The following is a 20,000-nucleotide window of genomic DNA, read 5'->3' as shown; positions in this document are numbered from 1 at the left end:
AGAGGCATGACAGCCGGATCCTGGGATTCACACGAGTCAGGAAAGGGAACTCCCCACACTGGAATCGCTGTAGTCGAGGAGGTTCTGAGATGGGAAGAGAGGAAAACACGTGTCCTATGAATGTGGCTTTTAGTCCTCGCCCACCATTCGCCTCCCCGGCTCCTGAAATCCCCTATCAATCCCTCCTCCCTCTTCCTCTTGGCACCCATCTATCTACACCCCTGCCCTTCCACCCTTACCTATCCGGATGATCTTGGAGGGTTTCTTCTCAAGCTCAAAAGAAAGCACGATAGGGCGGAGGACAGAGAAACTGGTACACAGTGTCCAAAGGAAGAGGGTCAAGGGCTCATCAGTCTTGGCTGAGGACTAGAAAGGGAAACGCGGGTTTCAACAGAACTCAAGTTTCTAAACGCTCTCTACCGAGCCCCCAGGAATTTGGGTATCTGAGCCCCCGCCTCCCAGCCACATCTCACCCACCTCAGGTTGGGCTCCAGGCCCTGTGAATTGCAAGGCCACTCTCCCTAGCCCTCGAACAAGCTCGAGGAGGGAGGTCCACTCACTAGGACACAGTCCTAGTGCTGCTGCCACTTGATGATTTCTACAGGTCACCACAGCTTCGGCAGTCCCATCCTCCACCAGGAGCCTGGAGGCGGGGGTGGGGGATGGGGAGTAGGAAATAGCAACTCCCACGGCGAACCCAGGTGGCCAGTCACCTGGACCCAACATGACTCCCTCTCCCCCTTTTCCAGTCGTTAGCTCACTTTACTCTCATTCGTTGATTTGAAAATATTTATTAAGCAATTCCCACAGGCCAGGAATTGTGCTAACACTGGGACAGCAGACACAAAGTCATGTAAGTGGTGGGACGGGCACCCACCTTGTGCTCTGCTCTCACCTGATGCTGGCCTGGCTTATAGATGTCTGAGTGGGGCAGGCAGGGCTCTGACGAGTACACCTTCCCTGGGATGCAGAAAGTGGTTGGGAAAATCCCCTGGATCCCATCACATCCCTCTGGCACCCTGCACCCAGCTTGGCCTGTCCCCTCTCATACCTGCGGGCAGATGCTGATACAATGAGCACACACCCAGAGGAGCTGAAGGCTGAAGACCGAAACGACATGGCAAGAGGCAGTGGCCCGGAAGGGTGCCTTGTCACCTTGCAGAAGTTCGGCTAGGTAGATGTGGGGCAGGGGGGCACTAAAGAGAGAAAGGGGTCAAGAAACAGCCAACAGGGTTCTAAAAGCAGGGCGTGTCTGGAAGGACTCAGCAGGCATATGGATGGGGACAGTAGTGGCTTCCTCGAAGCCCCATGGCCCCCATTTTGACTTTTTTTTTTTTTTTTTTTTTTTTGTGGTACACGGGCCTCTCACTGTTGTGGCCTCTCCCGCTGTGGAGCACAGGCCCAGCCACTCCGCGGCATGTGGGATCCTCCCGGACCGGGGCACAAACCCGTATCCCCTGCATCGGCAGGCGGACTCTCAACCACTGCGCCACCAGGGAAGCCCCCATTTTGATTCTTGATCTCTGATTGTCATCAGTTATTTCTCAGTCTTGAAAAACCAAGATGTTAGCCAAGAAAGATTTGTATTTTGGACTGAAAAGCCTTAAAAACCCTAGAACGCTAAATCTTTCTGGGTAAAATGACAGGTACTGGACATCTTTTATTTGAAGCAGAGGAAATCCTTGCAACTCAACTTATTTTGCTAGGAGTGGAGAAGACTGTAGTTATGGCGAAAATTCCAGACCCTGGAACAAGTATGGTATGCAGATGTGAGGCTGTGAAGTTTAGGGATCGGGGCCTGCGCCACTGACCTGATTGTGGTATCTGGGGGAAAACTCAGGACCTGCACACAGGTAGACGGCCGGAAACAACAGTAAACATTGTGGGATCTGCAGCGGGAGGAGGAAGAGGGATGAGGAGAAAGAAGTCGATGTGAGGTAGGAGCTGGGACTGCAATACAGGCCAGGCCACTCCCCCGAGGGACATGCCCTAACCCCGGCTCTACCGGAGCAGGGGGAAGAATAAGGGAAGGACTGGTCTGGAACATCTCGCGGGGGCAGAGGGCATAAACGCCAGAGGAACACAGCAAACGTAATACCAAAGAGAAGGCATCATTGCCACACACGTAGGGGCGAGCGTTCAAGAGAACCACATCAGTGGGAAGGGGAGGCAAGGACCAACACAGATCTTCACCTGGAAACCTTTTTCTCCAGCTGGGTAAAGTAGACTCGGGCTCCTGGAAGAAGTCCCCGCGGGGGAGGCAAGTGTGGGTCTTCAATATATATGTCCAAGTGAGGGGGGAATTCGCAGTCGGCCGTCTCCAGAGCCACGGTGAGCTTCACACACCGTCTCGTGGCCCCAGAGCTCCCTACAGGAGAGGCGAGGGGTCAGTGGTCTCTCTCAGGATCACAAGGTCCCACCACTGTTTCATACCTTTCCCCCAAAGAGGTGTCATTACCAGGCTTTATCCAGAGATGTGACAAAATCTCAGCTGAGAAAGACACCAAGGAATCTGTGAAACTGGAAGGTCAGAGAAATACTGTGAGAATGGAGGCATAAGAAAGCAGAGAATGGAGTCAGATCCAAGGACAGAAAGGAGTTACGTGTCTGCCGGAACATTATCTATGAGGACCTGGAAAGCCTTGCACTGTCTCAAACCGCACGCTAAAAGTAACAGGGTTCGTGGGAAAAGCAGGGTTGTGCAGATCACTCAAAACCCACAGAGCCTTGCACCCAGAGGCCTCACCAAGAAACTCCGCAGCAGAGGTGAATCTCCACTTGCATTTACACCTAGAATCTCAGTCAGTCCATTGTTCACAGCTTTGTATGCTGGGGCCCATGCCCACTCCCTTCAAATCATAGGTCCTTGAAAACTTTCACTTCTGATAGGGATCAGTTTTGTAAAAATTACACATGTAATCCAGTAGGGTGTTTGTTTGTTTGTTTACACAGGGGGGAAGTATCTCTGCAGCTTCTCCAACTGCACTGCAGCTACCCCGAAAAAGCCTACACGAGGAAAGTACAGCTGTTCCTGAAGCCATAAGCCAGCCACTTCTTGCACTAAAGGAAGGTTCTTCCCTAAAGCTTTTCAGCTTTTGTCCTTGATTTTTTGTTTCTTATATTTCCTTTTATTGCTAAAGCTTCTCCTGAATTGTGAGAAAGCCTGCTCACAGACATTTCAGAACAGTAACATGCTGGGGGAAAAATCAAGTGTGAAACACAACTTGCATCTTGCACTGACATCATTCCTGTAGGAGCTAAATCACATGCAAGAGACACACTCTGTAGCAGAGAATGGGCGTTCATCCGACCCAACCACGGCCGAGGAAGAGAGAGCAGCCAAACTAGCTGGAGGAGCTGGTGGACATTTACTTGCCACTGAGCAGGTCAGCCAGCGAGGATTCAGGCAGTGCCCTGCTGATAGCCAGCACCTCTGGGATGTCCTGGGAGCTCGCAAGTTCCAGGGTCCACTCATCCTGGACAGTGAGGCAGGACGCACAGCCAGCCAGCTCCGGAGGACGCTGTGATACGCAGGATGAACCACCCTCCTTGAACAACATTGGTGTCTGCCAGGAAATGGGGGAGATGATCGTCTCTGAGTGTGTCTTGGTCCGGAGAGAGGTTCCTAACATACTACGACCCAGTTTTGTTTCCTCTCTGGAGCCTAGTGAAGGAAGTGATCCAGACACAGACAGGCCTTCTATTTGATCTAAATCCACCCTTCTTCTAGGAGACCTAGAAGTTCCTCTCCAGACCCCAAGTCAAAAAACGCTTTCTGGGGAAGGGCATGGTGAACGAGGGCACTCACGGGAGGGCCAGGGACCACGAGTCGGTACAATTGCCCTGGGTGCAAGAACTCAAACCAGCGGACTGAGGATCTGAGGAAGATGAGGAGAACCTGAGGGGGAGAGCAGGGTCCCTCAGACAGGAGCTGGGGCACAGGAGGTCAGGTCCCACGTCCCAGGCCCCAGTTTACCTTCTGATCTGAGTCTTCACCTTCCCTGGGCTCGGGTGGGCCCCATCCAGTTCCCTCCTTCCTCTGGGTGCCCCCAAGCCAGCTCCCTAACACCAGGAAACTGAGGGTGGGCTTGGGCACCTCCGAACTGGCTCCTGGGGGGACACAGAAGTTCCTCTTCATCAGTGCCTCCTTGTGGGACAGCAAGAACAGCCGGCTCTGTCCTATGTGGGGACCCTCCGGGAGGGAGGGCTCTGTCTGAGGAGGCCTTGAGGAGGTGGCCGAATGAAGGACGGGTCTGGGCACAGACAGGATCAGGGCATCAGCCAGAAAAATCTGGACATAGACTCTGTCGGGAGAGACAAGGAATAGGTTTCTTAGCGATGCAGGCACTGGATGTTGTGGGCCCCAGAGTTCTACCACCTGCACCGGGCCCTTCCCCTTCCCTCCCCTCAGGGACTCAGAGGACAGCCACCACCCTAAGGCCCAACCTGGCCTGCTTCTTCTGCATGAAGCCTGTCATGCTCAGCTCCTTCCAGGAAGGGAAGCTGCTCCTGACGTTCCTTTCTACGACCAACTGGAACCTCTCCGCCCGCACCAGGCAGCCTGGAGGAAGAAAGTTTTCTATTTTGGCAAGAGGAGAGGAATGTGGGATGGGCAGTAAAGCCGACCACCCTGCAGGTCTCACTGCCTGACTCAGGCCAGAGCTGCTCCCCTAACGCAGCGTGAAGGCCTAGGCCTGAGCTGCTCCCCTAACGCAGCGTGAAGGCCTAGGCCTGAGCCCCATCTTGGAGGAGTCATACCTCCAAGGGAGAAACCATTCGATCTGCGTGGCCAATCCCACCCCTGGCCACCTAGGCTGAGAGGCCTTGATTCTACTTTCTCATAAATCCCTAAAACGCCTGTTCCGAGATCTGAAAAGCTTTCCTCTCCGGGGTTTCCCTGCCTACAAACCTCAATAAGCCCAAATAAGCCCATTACTCTTCCACACTAAGAAGGTAAGAAATGGAAGTTGTCATCCTGGTGTGCCTAGGGAGGGAGAAGTGAATGTTGGGAATTGTAGTTCTGGCCGGGAACCCCTTGCTCCTTTACACCACCTGCCAATACCAGCCTCCTACACCTCCCGCCAGACTGGTTGATCAACAGAAGCCACTCCAGCATCTCTAGTAAATCCCAGCAGTGCTTTCTGCCAAGCCCCCAGTTCAGAGAACCTCTACCCCACCACCATCTCGCTCCACCTCTGAAGTCCAAACCTATGAGCCCGGGGTCAGTGAGGGGCTGCGAGGGCTTGGCCAGGAGTAGGCAGGGGAGGGAACCGCTTTGGTCCTGAAGTCGCAGACAACCTTTACGAGACGAAGGCACCAGAACCCCAAGCAGAACCTACAAGGAGATGAAGGCTGAGGCATCAAGTTTTATTAAACAGATATACTGGCCAAGGCATCAAGTTTTATTAAACAAATATACTGAGCATCTACCACGTGCCAGGCACTGTGTTAACTGTTAGAGCTACAAAGTGAACCACGAAAACATGGTCTGTGACCTCAAAGAATTCATACTGAAGTGGGGTAGACAGATGTGGAAAAAGATGCACCTGCATTCACACATTTAGTAGCCAGAGAGAAAGTATACAAATCGAGGTTACAGCTAGGAGATCATGGAGGACCTCCCAAGACATAACAAGGAGTTTGGGTTTGATTTTATACACACTGGTAGAAACAAGAGAAGTATTTAAATTAAGAGAGTTTTATAATCGATGTTCAATTGTACCCCACTCCTTTCTAGTTGCTGCAGGAGAACGGATTAGAGGGGGCCAAGAAGAGGTGGAGCATTCTAGTTAGAAGGCTAGTGTAGTCAAAATGACAAGAAAGGACTACGGTAGTGGTAGTGAAAATGGCAAAAAGAGGAAGTCCCCTGAGCCCCGCTGGAGCCGCACTTACCGGGGCCGGGTGGAAGGCAGAGGGCAGCAGACAGAGCCAGGACCAGGCCAGGCGCTGATTGAGTTGGCAACTGGGCAGGTGAGAAGCCTCTGGGAGGGGCAGAAGGGTCTTAGGGTCAAAGGAGGCCCAGGCCCTGCACTTCCCTTCCTCTTTCAGGGCGGCCAGTGTAGGGAAAGAGCAGGGGGTCTGCAGTCGAGCATACTGCCAGAGAAGAGACATCAGATTACGCGTCCCCTGTGCCCGGGGTGTCCCCCAGGGCGTTAGCTCTGCCAACTCCATTCCCCCACATCCTCAGACCTTCTGCAGTGGACAGTGATGCGGCTCTTCAAGGATCTCGCTGCGCGGATCCCGGCCGGGGCAGCCAGGTGGAACGAGAACCTCCAAGGTAGGGGCCAGGATTTGTAGTCCCAGGCTAGGGTTCCCAGGCGAGGAATGCTGCAGGAACTGATGGTGTCTCAGCACATGGGGGCACAGCCTTGGCCACGGAAAGAAGCGGAGTCACTTCCCCCAAAAACCCTGTCTCTCCCAGAATCTGGCTTCGCTGATAGAGGAAGTGTCCCACTCCCACCGCCTCCCCAGCCCGGACCCTCGTCCTCCTCACTTGCAGGCCAGCTCCTCCAGGGCCTTGGTGGCCCACAGGTAGAGGGGAAGTCCTAACTGGTGTTCCCACACCAGCTGCTCATACAGGGAGGCCCCGGGGGCTCGGCGGGAAGGCTGAGTCTCAGGCGCCAGGCGAGAGAAGCCCTGAAGTAGAACGGCGCCGCGGAGGCAGGGGGCTAACATGGGCCTCCTCATCCCCCCACCCACTGACTGCAGGAGGTGAACATCCTGGAGCTGGAGAGGCAGAAGGGAAAAGGCAACTCAGTGATCCCAGGCAGAGTTAAATGCAGTTTCCCACTGCCTGGGTCCCAGGAGAAATACAATTTCTCCTTTACAGGTTGTTTCCCTCCAGCCCCTTACGCCTCGCCTTCCATCACAAGCCGCTCCCCTGCGGTAAGGCTTCATCTCCCAGGAGCCTCACTCAGCCTTTCTGCGGGCCCGGGGGCTCCTGGCCAGCAGGGCCCTGGCTGCTCACGTGCACTTCAGCCCCAGTTGGAAGGCCCTTCTGGAAAGGGGAGGCTCTGGACCTAACCGCTCCTCCCAGAGCCCCACTCTCCACTCCCTTCCGATCTGAGCTCTCATCCAAATCATTCTTAACAAAAGCACCCCCACACCCCAACACACATTTATTATTTTTATAATCTTGCTGCAGAGGCGTCGACCTGCTGCAAAGAAGGACCAGCCCGTAAAGGTAAGAGAAGCTACTGAAAGGGTCTCCTTCTGTCACTAGCCCTGGCCCCTCACATACCTCCAGACGGACTCCTGGTCGCACTACCCGCCTGAGGCCATGGAACTGCTGGTAGGCGAGGCAGAGCCCCAGCTGCCCGTCCAGCTCGTAAAGGCCCGCAGCCCGATTCAGCGTGCCAGTGACCGTTCCCTGCAAAGAAGCCACAGGGCCAGGTGATCCCTGCTCCCTCGCCCTTTGGAGACCCCCGGGTTTCCTGCCCTTCGGGCTCAAGGATCTCTCCCTCATGCTCACCGTGTATGATAAGAGCCTGGAGTCCCGGACGAGACCGTCTGGCCCTGGTCCCTTCTTGTCTTGCGGATTGCTGAGTATGGGGAGTGGCTGGGGGTTGGTCTCCAAGGGGGCTCCTTCCAGCTCCAGTTCCAGCTCTCGCACACATTCTGGTTTCAGTGGCAAAAGCTGGGAGGAGGGACTGGTCATCCAAATCCGGTAACGGTGACCAGGGAGCTTGGATGCTCGCAGCTCCGTCAGCACATAGGCCTTATGAGGCCAAAGGGCTCGGTGCCACACCAGCTGGGCAGGGACCTGGCTTGTGCAGAAGCAGGCAACACGGCACGTGAGAGGTTTCCCGTGATGCTGCCCCTCTGCCAGGGTCCCTTCCCATCACAATGTGACCGCAAAGACCTGCTCCTCGAGAGCCTTCCCTTGCCTCTTCATCTTCCCTGTTCGCCAATTAAATCTTAAGCCACAGAACTCTCAGGATCTCTCCCCTCTCACAGGAAATGGCAAATAGTTCCTAATCCCTCCCCCAAGGCACAAACCGTCCCTACAACTTTCTCCAAAATGTATAAATATTCCTTTCAGAAAATTCTGCCCTTTCCCCATCCCACTCCAACATACAAACCAGCCATACAAACAACATTCACTTATTTAATCACTATGCACACGGTACATAAGTATCCAGTGTTGGGACAGATGTTAAGGGAAATATCGTAGACTTCTCTCATGTCCAACATATTTCAAACCACTGGGAAACACAGACACAAACCCAAGTAACAAGATGGAGCCATGTATGATCAAGTGGCAAAAACAATACACATCTGGTAAGGTTTCAGAGAAAGAAAAAGGTCAGGACGGGTTGGAATGATCAGGAAGGCCAAGTGAAAGAAGCTGAACTTGCCAGGGTCCTGAAGGCCATCTCTGCTTTGCTGAAGTAGAGAGGAGAGAGAAGCATGATTCAGGCAACAGGCAACAACACAGAAATGTTCAGAACTCAGAATGAGCAAGGCAGTGAAAACCCTGGCCAGGATGGAGGAGGAATATTCTTGGCAGTTGCCAGAGACAAGACGGAAGGGCCGAGATGAAGAAAAAAACCTGAAATAACATGCTGAAGGCTTTAAATCTTTCGGAAAAGGAGAGACATCCAAGTAGGAAAATAAAAATGAACGGCAGACGGTCTCACATGGAATGGAGAAAGGTGGTTGTTGAAGAAATTTAAGCAAAAGGAAAAAAGTTACATAGATGAGACCGTTAATAAATATAATGATCTTCTAGGGCATGTCCCTCCCAGAGCACGGCTGCCATGCTCAGGGGCTTCAAAACACACTGATGACTCTGGATACTTGAACTTCACAGTCCCCTAAGCTCGGCTTCACAGACCCCCATTTCTCTCTAAAACCAGCTGAGTACCACCAGTCAGCCCCTGGACGTCACAACTCATCGTAAGGTAAGGCTAAGACTCCACTTCAGCTTACTGCTTATGCAACACAGGTCGCTAATGATGGTCTGACCGAACACGCGAATGAACGACTGAACACCGGTGCTTCTGCTCTCCCCTGCCCCCCGGGCTCACTAGACTTCCTCTAGCCTCTTACTAAGACCTCCCAATATTGCAGCCACTTCTCCTTTATTCAGACGTTGAGGTCCTTCCCTTCCTCTGTCCAAATGCCAGGATCTGAATGCCTATCCCCTGAATCCTGCCCTTTTTACCCACACTTCACCCTTGAGTTTACAGCATCACAGCCCTCTCTTTCCTCCACTCTTCTTCTAAGGCAAAAACCCTACTGAGGAAGACAGACCCACACCACCCCAGGGCAAAACGCTGGCGCTAACCCTCTCCAGCTGTGCCTCGGTCACTGCTTAGCGATCTCTTATCCTCAACTGCCTGGCACAGCCGTTTACCCTGAACCTTTACTCCTCTCTTCAGAGTTCAGTCTTTCTAGACATGACCTCACTCCTCTATCATGGAGGAGATTCACTGGGATCATCTAGAGTGACAGTATTTCGCCAACGTGTCTCTTTAGCAGCCTGTAAACAAACCAAGATCACTCCTCCCCTGACCTCCCAGACTTATTCCAAAGCCCACCTCTGCACCCTCACAGTGCCTTGTGCATGTGCATGTCTCGACCCCAGCACTTACGACCCTGAACAGTAATCACTGACTCTCACTTATCCGGCTGAGAGCTTCCAGAGGACAAGAGCCATCATCTTACTCAATTTTGTGCCTCTGAAACGACCAAAGCCCCTAGCATACAGCACATACTCAATAAAGGGCCAATCTTGGTACAGGTGATACTCCAGTCCCAGACAGCCCTCCCTCTCTTCTAGGGATTCAAATCCTAGCCACCTTCAAGAACCAAATCGAGTCTAAACTCTCCCTCCTTAGGCTTCTCTCCACATAATAAACTCTAGCTAACCTGCTATAGCAGTTACAACTATACCACACACCTTGGAACTTACACACTGTTCTGTATTATTCTCTGCTTGTTTTACAAATCAGTATGATATAGAATCTACAATAAGATTATAAACTACCCAAAGGGCTTGGCCTATTTTAGTTGCCCTGCAGAAATTCAAGTGCATTTCAGAGCTTTCTCCCTCGAATGAGCCAATCCTACCATGCCCAGAATTTTTGAGTGCTCTAGGAGACTTAAAACATTCTAATGTAAACAATATACATAAGCTCCTCTTTAACCCAAGAGGAAGAAACAAGATTAGAAATTTGGGTGGTTTGTAAGCTTTTTTAGTTTCTTTATACTCTAATTACTGTTACTCCGGCTCATGATACACACAGATACAGGTAAGAATTCTCATAGTGCTAGTAAATTTCATAGTTTCCTTTTTCGATATGCATGTTAAAGAGCCCGTTCATCCTTTAATTGTTTTGAATGCTTCTGAAACGTTATTCAGATAATTGTATAAATCATATAACAATAATTAGTATAAAAATGAATGACTCTAAAATCATACCAGGGACTTCCCTGGTGGCGCAGCGGATAAGACTCCGCACTCCCAATGTAGGGAGCCCAGGTTCGATCCCTGGTCAGGGAACTAGATCCCACGTGCATGCCGCAACTAAGAGCTTGCATGCCACAACTAAGGAGCCCATGTGCTACAACTAAGGAGCTGGCAAGCCGCAACTAAAGAGCCCACCCTGCTGCAACTAAGACCTGGCACAACCAAATAAATAAATATTTTAAAAATAATAATAAAAAAAAATAAAATCGTACCAGTTGATGTAAAAAGACTCAACAATAAGTACCAAGTTTTACTAAAAGTACATGTATTTCATATTTTAATGGTGTTAAGATAAATACTTTCCTTGCTCATTCTTCTAATGCAGGGGAAAAACAAGTGATTCTGGCAGGTTTTCAAAATGGGACACATGATACAAAAGTTGTCTCTTCGAATGAGCTGCACAGCAGGGAAGCCTACTCCCCACCTCCTGTATGTTGCCCTGCAGAAATTCAAGTGCATTTCAGAGCTTGTATGTAGGGAAGGCGTCATTCACACTGTTCCCTCAACAGCACTGTTCCAGAAACAACTCTCCCCAGCTGTCCTCCTTTCCTACCTGGTTCCTCCTATGATGTTCTCTTTCCTATTAGGAGTTCGTACCCCCCCACACACCTCCACACCCCTGAATTGACCCTAATCCTCACCTGCACGATGACAGACACATGGCTGCCATCTGGGGATGATCCACCAAGAGACAGGATGAAGTAGGCTTTCTTTCGACTTTTCACCAGAGCGCTCAATCGAACCAGCTCCCCAGCAAGGTTTGGCTGCACATTTCTGTGCTTGCTTCTAAAAAAAGTAGAGAGAGAAGCCATTTTTATTTCTTTTTTTTCCCCCCCTACAAATGCCTTCCTTTCCACTATAATCTAGTAGTGATGTAAAATTTCCATAGCCCAAAGCCATTGTTCTAAAAACCTCCTTCAAACTCTACCTGCCCTTAGATAAGGCACACTTCCCTTGAAGAATCTGGCTCTTAACTTTCTGAGAGGCCCCACTGTTCCCCTGATTTGGAACATTCCATCTATATTACTCTCAATGCCTTTTTTTCCCTCCTTCCACTGACCCACCATCATCGTCCCAGTTTTACAGCGCTGCCTCCTCCCCTACACGGAAGAATTACCTGTGCCTGAGCAGGCGGGAAGCCATCTCTGGGTAGAGAACAGGGATGGGGGTGAGGGGGCCAGGACTGATGGTCAAGGGAAACACTGGCACAGGGGCACCCCAGAGCTCCAAGTGCCCTTCTCCTGAGGACTTCATTGCAGGAGGGAGGTAACTCCAGCTGGGAAACAGAAAGAGATGGCCCAACCAAGAAAGGTCCAGATCTATGAGCTAGAAAAGACCAAGGGCAAGGATTAATCAGGACCCTCGCATCCAGTCCACCCCCCACGCCATCTTTGTTCCCTCAGAGACTTAATTGTCTTGCTCCCTAGACACCATTCTTATTAGGATCTGAGGGATCTGACTGCCCCCTTCCTACTCACCTCACAGCCCAGGGTACCAGTGTTATCTCTTATATAGAGGCTTCCATTCCTGCACTCTTGTTCCAAGTCCCCTGATAGGTCTGTCAGTGTCCCTAAAAGTAACAGCCGTTCCCGGGGCAGGGGGACGCCATGTGGTCCAGCCTCTTTGGCCCAAGCCTGGTACGCAGTACTGCTCCAGGACAAGTGGCTGCAGCATGGGAGACGTTGGTGGGTCCTGAGGTCCTTTACTGAGACAAAGCTGCAGAGTGAAGGGAACAGAGGTTTTGTAAAGCTATGTTCAAGCCTAGGAATTGTATCCTCAACCCCAACAAATCCCCCAAGACCCCAAGGAAAGATCAATGGGGAACCTGGACTAAGAAAGTTTGATTGATTGAAAAAACTGGGAGCGAGGGCCTAAGAAAATGAGGATGGGGTCTGAGTCCAAACACTGGGTAGTACCTAGGGAAGGCAGGAAGCAAGTCTGTGTTGAATCATATCTTGAACAAGACAGTGCCACAGAGAGGACCCAGAGAAATGGAGTGGGAACGTAAGAGCAGCCTGAGGAGACGAGCATGTGGGGAGAACATTTCAGAGACAACACGAACTGCTCCCCTGACAGCATCTCAGCTCTCAGCTCCACAGAGAACTTCAGTGGGGACACTAAGGCACCTGCCCAATGGCTCAACCTCATTGGCCCCAGCCAGGTTTCCTTCCTAGTCTGTAGTGTCACAGTACTAGAGACTGGCTGGCAAGCTGAGGCTGAGGTGGGAGTTGATATCACAAGCTCCCAAATCTCAAGAGATGTTTGAGATCAACCATTCTTAAGCAAAGTGCCGCAACACTGCTGAGTCACTACCAATTGTGAGGTATATCACAGAGAATGTGAAACAAGTTAAATTATCAAAGTTGTGATAGATTCACATTTTTGTAATACCATTGTTACATTCCCATGGTTTTTTCACTCACTTCCATTCCCATGGTTTTTTCAGCGGAAAAGAAACAGGATAAGGTTACAAAATATGACAATTTATCCTCCTTGTTGCACTCATGAACATAAGCCACATGTGAGCGCTAAAGATTAGAAATGCTGTTCTAGACGGCCCACTCCCCTTCCACATCTGCCTCATTCTTCCCCGATGACTTCAGAGCAGATAAAAGGCAAAGACAGAAACTAACATCGTTGCACCCCTGCTATACACATACTGTACTGGGTCCATTCACGCTCAATACTGCATTGAATCTTCACCAAAAACCCCTGGAAACACACCAATGAGGAAATTTACAGAGGTTCAGGTACACAGTGGTGTAGGTGGCAAAGCCAGGTATGTCTCACTCAAAAGTCTTTTTGTCTTTCCTTACTTCTATAAAAGCCTAGGAAAAAACAACTGGAGGGAACTGTGCCTTTACCCTAGGCACCTTCAGGACAGAAAACAGTAAAGATAGGGGTCACTTTTCTCAGATTCTTCAGGGTTTGGGTCAGGAAACTGAAGGTGATAACCGCAGACCTTTTGCATGGGCCACTGCCCTCTAACTTTCAAGGCCACCATAGTACCTGGCACACAGCAGGCACTCAGTGAAGGGAAATGGAAAAATGAATGAATATTTATACCTGTCAAATAATTTTTACTCTATCCTCATCCACCATCTTCTACATATTGTGCTAGCTAGTCTACATTTATCCTGAAGAATAACAAGAAACTTAAACAGGTTCCAAGTTTTCTAAAAATGGCTGACTTACCACTTTTCAATTATTCTTTTTGGATTTTCAGTTATTATTGGGAAATAACAAAATAAATAAAGCTAAACAGATTTCTACCTTTTTTAAAAAAAAGAACAAACGGTGATATGTTTATTCACGTAACAGAATACCATACGGCAGTTAAAATAAATGACCTAGAGCTATCAATGTGAATAAATCTCAAAAGCATAATGTTAAGCACAAAAAAGCAAACTGCAGAGGATATACAAGGTATGGTACCATTTATACAAAGTCTAAAGGTATGTAAAACTACTGTATATTGCTTAGGGATAGATGCATGGATAGAAAAAAATATAAAGATATTCACAAGAATGATACACCCTCATACTCCAGAGAGTAGTTACTCCTATGAGGAGGTAAGCAGGTTTCTTTTTGCAGAACTTTTCAGAGCCTTTAACATGTCAATGGCCTCATGATTCTCCTAGGGAAGTTTATCTTATGCAATGTCTCTCAAACTTATTTGGCCATGGAACCCTTTTCCTGTAGTACTTTATTAACATTGCCTAGAACGGTTCAGGAACGGTAGTGTAGTGTTAAAAAGGACAAAAACAAAACAAAACAAAAAACACCTTCAGAAGACCTCAAACTCAGGTCTTCCAAAAACAACGATCTACCCTTGCTGAAGTCACGGTCTGTATCTTAGTTTCCTAATGCACAAAATGAAATAGTATCAGCCTCTCTCCCCACTTTGAGGGTTCTTTTTCCGTATCTTCTCGCGCCCCTCTCCTTGTCTCTAAACTTGACTTGAGCCAATTAAGGAGAACTATAAGAAAAGGAAAGCAGCTTGATGGAGAATGAGAAAGACTGGCAGAAGGGGTTTTGTTTAGACCACCTGTTCCTCCCCTTAAGTTTCTCCTCCCTCAACTCAAATGATAAGTCCTTCCTTTTCAATCCCAAATTTAACTTTCCTGGGAACCCCACTTCTCCTTACCTGTAGCTGAGGGGCAGTGTTAAACCCTGGTTCCTTCCCTGGGACAACCAGATAGTCTTCACACAGTCAATTACCAACTGAGTCAACTGGACATCAGGCTCCTTGCCAGGTGGACACAGGGTCTCTTCGATGAAGGCCTGGGCAGCCTCAAGCCAGGCTTGCTCCTGAGGAAAGTGAAGCGAGTTCAAACACCTTCCTGACCATTTTGCCCACCAAGGAAACTGGGGAAGAATAAAGGAATAGATTTTTTTTTTTTTTTTTTTTTTTTTTTTTAAATCAAGAGGGTGGACTTCCCTGGTGGCACAGTGGTTAAGAATCCACCTACAGATGCAGGTGACACGGGTTCGATCCCTGGTCCTGGAAGATCCACATGCCGCGGAGCAACTAAGCCTGTGCGCTACAACTACTGAGTCTGCGCTCTAGAGCCCGTGAACCACAACTACTGAGCCCGCGCACCGCAACTACTGAAGCCCGGGTGCCTAGAGCCCATGCTCTGCAATAAGAGAAGCCCCCACACTGCAGCAAAGAGTAGCCCCCGCTCGCCGCAACTAGAGAAAGCCTGCGTGCAACCACAAAGACCCAACGCAGCCAAAAAGAAAAAAAAAAAAAAAAAATCAAGCGGGAAAAAATGAAGATGTAAAGTAAAGCAGTTTAGAGCTTGAAGAAACCTTAGAAGTCTTAGTTTAGCCAATCAACTTAGACAACTGGCCATCCAGCTTTGGTCTTGCCTCTTTCTTTAACAAACCTGTACCAATCCTTAAAGTGCTCAATTAGAATATTCCTTGTGAACTCTTCTTTGAGCATCCCTGGCAGAATGCTGCTCCCTCCTTGGAGCTCCCACAGTACCTTGCACATGGAGCAATGACCACCAGATACAGTGGCAGCCCACCTTCTATGGGGTCTGATTCTAAACCCAGCAAGTTGAAAAACAAGACTGGTCTAAGGTCACCCTCAAAAAAAATCCTTTAAATTGCTCATAAGGAATAGTACATAACACTGTACAGTAATATGTATATGGAAATGGAAATGTGCCTAATAATAGACATTACACAAAAGGACATAAGCAGAGTATAATTTTTAATCATCCTCCTCTTTTTTTTGTGAAGTGTATACATCTGAGTGCCTATAAGCTAAATATATATGAGATACAACCCCACTGGAATTGTTTCCTGTTCTGTCTTTGTAGCTAAGATGTGGGCTTCCTAAGGAGGACAGGAACCATCTTTGCATATGTACCAGATTCTGGGGACATAGTTGCCTTTATATATAGATAACTCTAGGGGAGGGGGCCAGTCAGCCTACTCCTAGTGCTAAGCAGATTTATTCTAAAATTCCGACAGAGTTCAACAATACTTAATGACCTTTATCCTTCTTGATCCCCAGTGATAATTCAAAACCATTATAGCTCTATCCCTGTTCCTCCAATGCTCCTCCAGTCACTCCTCCACATCCAGTTAACCTTTAGCAGCTTGAAAACAGCTTGAAAAACCAGTGTTCAAGTTCCAGATGACTTCAGTGTCCTTGTGGATGGCCCTATCATTGACCTTCACCTTCACCCCACCTCAGTCAAACACTCTTGTTCATGGTCAGTGTTGTCAAAATCGGACCAGGTTAGCACTCAGAACTGCCCACCAACATCAGACTCCCACACTTTTTGCCTTCCTCTCTTGATCGTCTCTTTTACCTCCTATTCCTGAGGACCTGTCCATTGGCACACCGAATACTACTGTTTCTCAAAGTGGTACTGATGCCTCAGAATCACCAAAGTTCTGTTTAAAATGCAACTGAGTTTTAGGTGATCCCGTCTATTGACTCAGAATCCAGGAGTGGGTGGAGTGGGGGGAGTTAGCTCCAGAGTGTGTTTTGAACTTGGGTCTTGTGTAGGGAAAGGAAGAAGTGAAAGAGGACATCCACATTTCATGGCAGAACTATTCGGTTGAGGGTGCTATTTGCCAAGTTAGTGAACATTGGAAGAGGGGTGGATTTTCTGAAAAGCTCAGTGTTGGGCATATGTGGTGCCTGTAGATTGGCCAGATGGAGAATCTGGCAGGCAGATGGATATAACTAGAGCTCAGGAGAGAGATCACAGCCAAAGAAGAGATTTAGGAAAAATCAGCATCTATCACTGGCAGTTAAAGCCATGCAGTCAGTGGATGAGGTCGAAAAGAAAGTGTACAGTGTTCTCAAACTTCGGCCTATATCAGTATTAATCTGGGGAGCTTACTTAATTTAGATTCTATCTTCTATCTTTTTACTCTGTTTTCACCTCTGGAACCTCAACATTGCTGCCATGGTCGGGGTCACTACCATCTCTTACTACATTTAAACCACAGCGTTCTAACTGATACACTCTAGTCCAGGGGTCCCCAACCCCCGGGCCATGGACCGGTACCGGTCGGTGGCCTGTTAGGAACCAGGCAGCACAGGAGGAGGTGAGCAGCGGGAGGTGAGCAAGCGAAGCTTCATCTGTATTTACAGCCACTCCCCATCGCTCGCATTATCGGCTGAGCTCCGCCTCCTTTCAGAGCAGCGATGGCATTAGATTCTCATAGAAGCGAGAACCCTACTGTGACCTGCGCATGTGAGGGATCTAGGCTGTGCGCTCCTTATGAGAATCTAACGCCTGATGATCTGAGGTGGAGCTGAGGCAGTGACGCTAGCGCGGGGAGTAGCTGCAAAATCAAATTATCATTAGCAGAGAGGTTTGACCGCATAGAGACCATAATAAATCAATGTGCTTGAATTATCCCGAAACCATCCCCCCCCCGCCAAAAAAGAAACTGTCTTCCACGAAACCGGTTCCAGGTGCCAAAAAGGTTGCGGACCACCGCAGTCCACTCTCTACTCTGCTACCTCAGGAAACGAAAACAAAACTCATCCACTCTTTTGCTTAAAACCCTTCAATAACTCCCAATTATCCTCCGGTTGAAATCACTGCCTACCAAGACTTACGAGACTGTCACCTTTGACCCCTCCACCACCACCCAGCTGAACTTTTTGAGTTTTTCAAAGACACCTGCTCTGTCTCTTGCCTTTGAACATGTTTTTTGCCTCCGCCTTGAAACCTCTTTTAGCGTTTTCTTTTTTTTTTTTTCCTTGCTAACTCCTGCACGCACTTCGGGCCTCAGAAGCTTTTCCAGATTATCGGTTACCCCTTTCCCATACAGCTGCGTCAGGGGTCTCCCCCAGGAATCCACAGCCCCACAGTTAGCCGTCGTCTGCTCCTGGTTTCCCATTGGGCTTGAAGCCTAAAGAGTGGACAGAGGTGTATTTATGGTTCACAGCCGGCGCCACAGCCACGACGGAAGAAATGTAATCGCAGAACCAGTGAGAGGGGCGGGACGAAGAGCCTCACCCTCCCCCCTCGCCTGGGGACGAACAGCTAAGTCAGGGAGGCAAGGTGGAGCTTACAGGAGCAGAAAGAAAATTTGGGACAGGCAAGAAAAAAGGGACGAGGGACACAGAACAGCACTCACGGAGCCAGGACCCTCAGCCCGGAAGGCAGCCATGATGCTACAGTGACTCCACCCCCTGGAAAGCGCGCCGAGGCTCGAAGGCGGGCTGGTCCGTGACGTCATCGGCGGGCGCCCCCCTGGCTCCACCTCCGATTTCTCCCCGTTCAGCGTCAGGACCTCTCTGCTCCACTGTCACCTCTGTCTCCGACTCTGGCATTACGACTCTGGCACTTCGACTCTGGCACCCCCAACCTCTTCCCCAGTGATATCCTGTCTGGTATCCGTGGGGTGGGGGAGCTCAGGAGCTCAAACACAGCCATTCTGGCTGGTAATTCCTATGCATCTTTCCATCTCCCTGATTCTGCCAAGCAGAGAGAAGTGTTTCCTCCTTAACGCAGCACATCATTCATACTTGCTTTATGGCCTTAACTCATTGCTGTAATTGTTTAACTATTTTCCCCACTTGACTGTGAGTACCTAGAAGCTTTATTCTATTCTTCTTTGTATTTGGTGCCTAGAACAGTGCTTGTTGTTAAATAAGAACTTGATAAATTTTTGTGGATCTACTAATAAAAGCCTCTACTCTCCCTAATTTAGTCAACCAATCAATCAATCCATGGCTTAATAGGCAGTGGAGTGCACAGAATTCATGCAGCTATGTGTCAGGCACTGTTCTAGGCTTTGGGGATACAGCAGTGAACAAAGCAGATAAAAATCCCTGCTCCCATGGATGTTACATTCTAGAACATGGAGACTGACAGTTAAAAAAAAAAAAAAGGTAAAATGTGTAGAATGTTAATAATAGGTGCTATGGAATGCAGGGGGCAGTGTGGTGTGTCCCTTTTATATAAAGAAGGCCTTACTGAAAAGGTGACTTTATATTAAAGAATTGAAAGAGATGAAGGATTCATATGATGGGGATCAAAGAGAAAGAATGGACAGGTGAAACAACAAACACAAAGGCCCAGCGGTGGAAAGAAGTGAAAGAAGTCATTGAGGCTGGAGGGCAGGAGGGGAAATTAAAGACATAAAGTAAAAGAGAGGCATTTAATGCCATTGTACACTTATAGGAGCTTCAAATTGTTTTTGGAGCAAGATAGAATAAACATTGACTATAATATAGTAAGTATAAACACTTTAGACAATAAGAATGCTCTAGTCATAACAGGAAAATAAAGACTTTAATTCTACAAGTTATGGTATCCCCTAATTCAACTTCATTCAATGCAAGCTCTCTATTCTTTATTGCATGAACTAGTTATGCACTGTGGTGCTACGTTATTTATAAGGCAAATCTTTGTTTGCAGTTATTTCCCATTATTACATCAGAGATGTGTTCCTTCCCTTTTCTCCAAAACAACAGCAACGAGATTCCCCCAGAGAAGCTGAAACCTCTCCTACTCCACTCCAGCCACACTGGCTCCCTAATTAGAACACCAGTCAGAGCCTAGTCAAAATCCCAAACCTAATCATTCCTTTTGCATTCAATATTTCTCAACTCTGGAAGACCCCCCTGCCACCTTTTTGTTTTTGAATTTTATTTTGTTTATTTTTTTAAACAGCAGGTTCTTATTCGTTATCCATTTTATACATATTAGTGTATATATGTCAATCCCAATCTCCCAATTCATCACACCACCACCACCACCACCCGCCCCGCCACTTTCTCCCTTTGGTGTCCATACGTTTGTTCTCCACATCTGTGTCTCAATTTCTGCCCTGCAAACTGGTTCATCTGTACCATTTTTCTAGGTTCCATATATATGCTTTAATATACGATATTTGTTTTTCTCTTTCTGACTTACTTCACTCTGGATGACAGTCTCTGGATCCATCCATGTCTCTACAAATGACTCAATTTCGTTCCTTTTTATGGCTGAGTAATATTCCATTGTATATATGTACCACATCTTCTTTATCCATT

General features: G+C 48.6%; 1 protein-coding gene across 9 annotated transcripts in view; it reads right to left on the bottom strand.

Annotated features, from left to right (window-relative positions):
• Positions 1-18,163, bottom strand: part of CTC1 (CST telomere replication complex component 1) — an 18,611-nt gene extending 448 nt beyond the window's left edge. The window contains exons 1-24 of one of the 9 annotated variants that reach the window (XM_028499269.2): positions 18,098-18,163; positions 17,654-17,869; positions 14,622-14,785; positions 11,953-12,190; positions 11,592-11,800; positions 11,116-11,260; positions 7,472-7,762; positions 7,241-7,369; positions 6,494-6,726; positions 6,190-6,367; positions 5,893-6,093; positions 5,209-5,335; positions 4,447-4,561; positions 3,977-4,304; positions 3,809-3,898; positions 3,373-3,566; positions 2,459-2,520; positions 2,194-2,368; positions 1,812-1,889; positions 1,052-1,196; positions 896-960; positions 478-643; positions 240-366; positions 1-84 (exon numbers count right to left, since the gene is read on the bottom strand). The exon at positions 1-84 is cut by the window's left edge and continues 447 nt beyond it. In XM_028499269.2, coding sequence (XP_028355070.1) covers positions 1-84; positions 240-366; positions 478-643; positions 896-960; positions 1,052-1,196; positions 1,812-1,889; positions 2,194-2,368; positions 2,459-2,520; positions 3,373-3,566; positions 3,809-3,898; positions 3,977-4,304; positions 4,447-4,561; positions 5,209-5,335; positions 5,893-6,093; positions 6,190-6,367; positions 6,494-6,726; positions 7,241-7,369; positions 7,472-7,762; positions 11,116-11,260; positions 11,592-11,800; positions 11,953-12,190; positions 14,622-14,785; positions 17,654-17,869; positions 18,098-18,130 — 3,793 coding nt within the window. In that variant the 5' untranslated portion in view covers positions 18,131-18,163. Of the gene's footprint in view, positions 85-239; positions 367-477; positions 644-895; positions 961-1,051; positions 1,197-1,811; positions 1,890-2,193; positions 2,369-2,458; positions 2,521-3,372; positions 3,567-3,808; positions 3,899-3,976; positions 4,305-4,446; positions 4,562-5,208; positions 5,336-5,892; positions 6,094-6,189; positions 6,368-6,493; positions 6,727-7,240; positions 7,370-7,471; positions 7,767-11,115; positions 11,261-11,591; positions 11,801-11,952; positions 12,191-14,621; positions 14,786-17,653; positions 17,870-18,097 lie in introns of those variants that run through there. The other 8 variants (XM_055090450.1, XM_007126618.4, XM_028499270.2 and 5 more) reach the window with 8 other exon arrangements.
• Between the last annotated feature and the right edge of the window lie 1,837 nt (positions 18,164-20,000).

The sequence above is a fragment of the Physeter macrocephalus genome, chromosome 14 (assembly GCF_002837175.3).
Source record: "Physeter macrocephalus isolate SW-GA chromosome 14, ASM283717v5, whole genome shotgun sequence".
NCBI classification, from domain to species: Eukaryota; Metazoa; Chordata; class Mammalia; order Artiodactyla; family Physeteridae; genus Physeter; species Physeter macrocephalus.
This window is presented reverse-complemented; position numbering and strand designations above follow the sequence as displayed.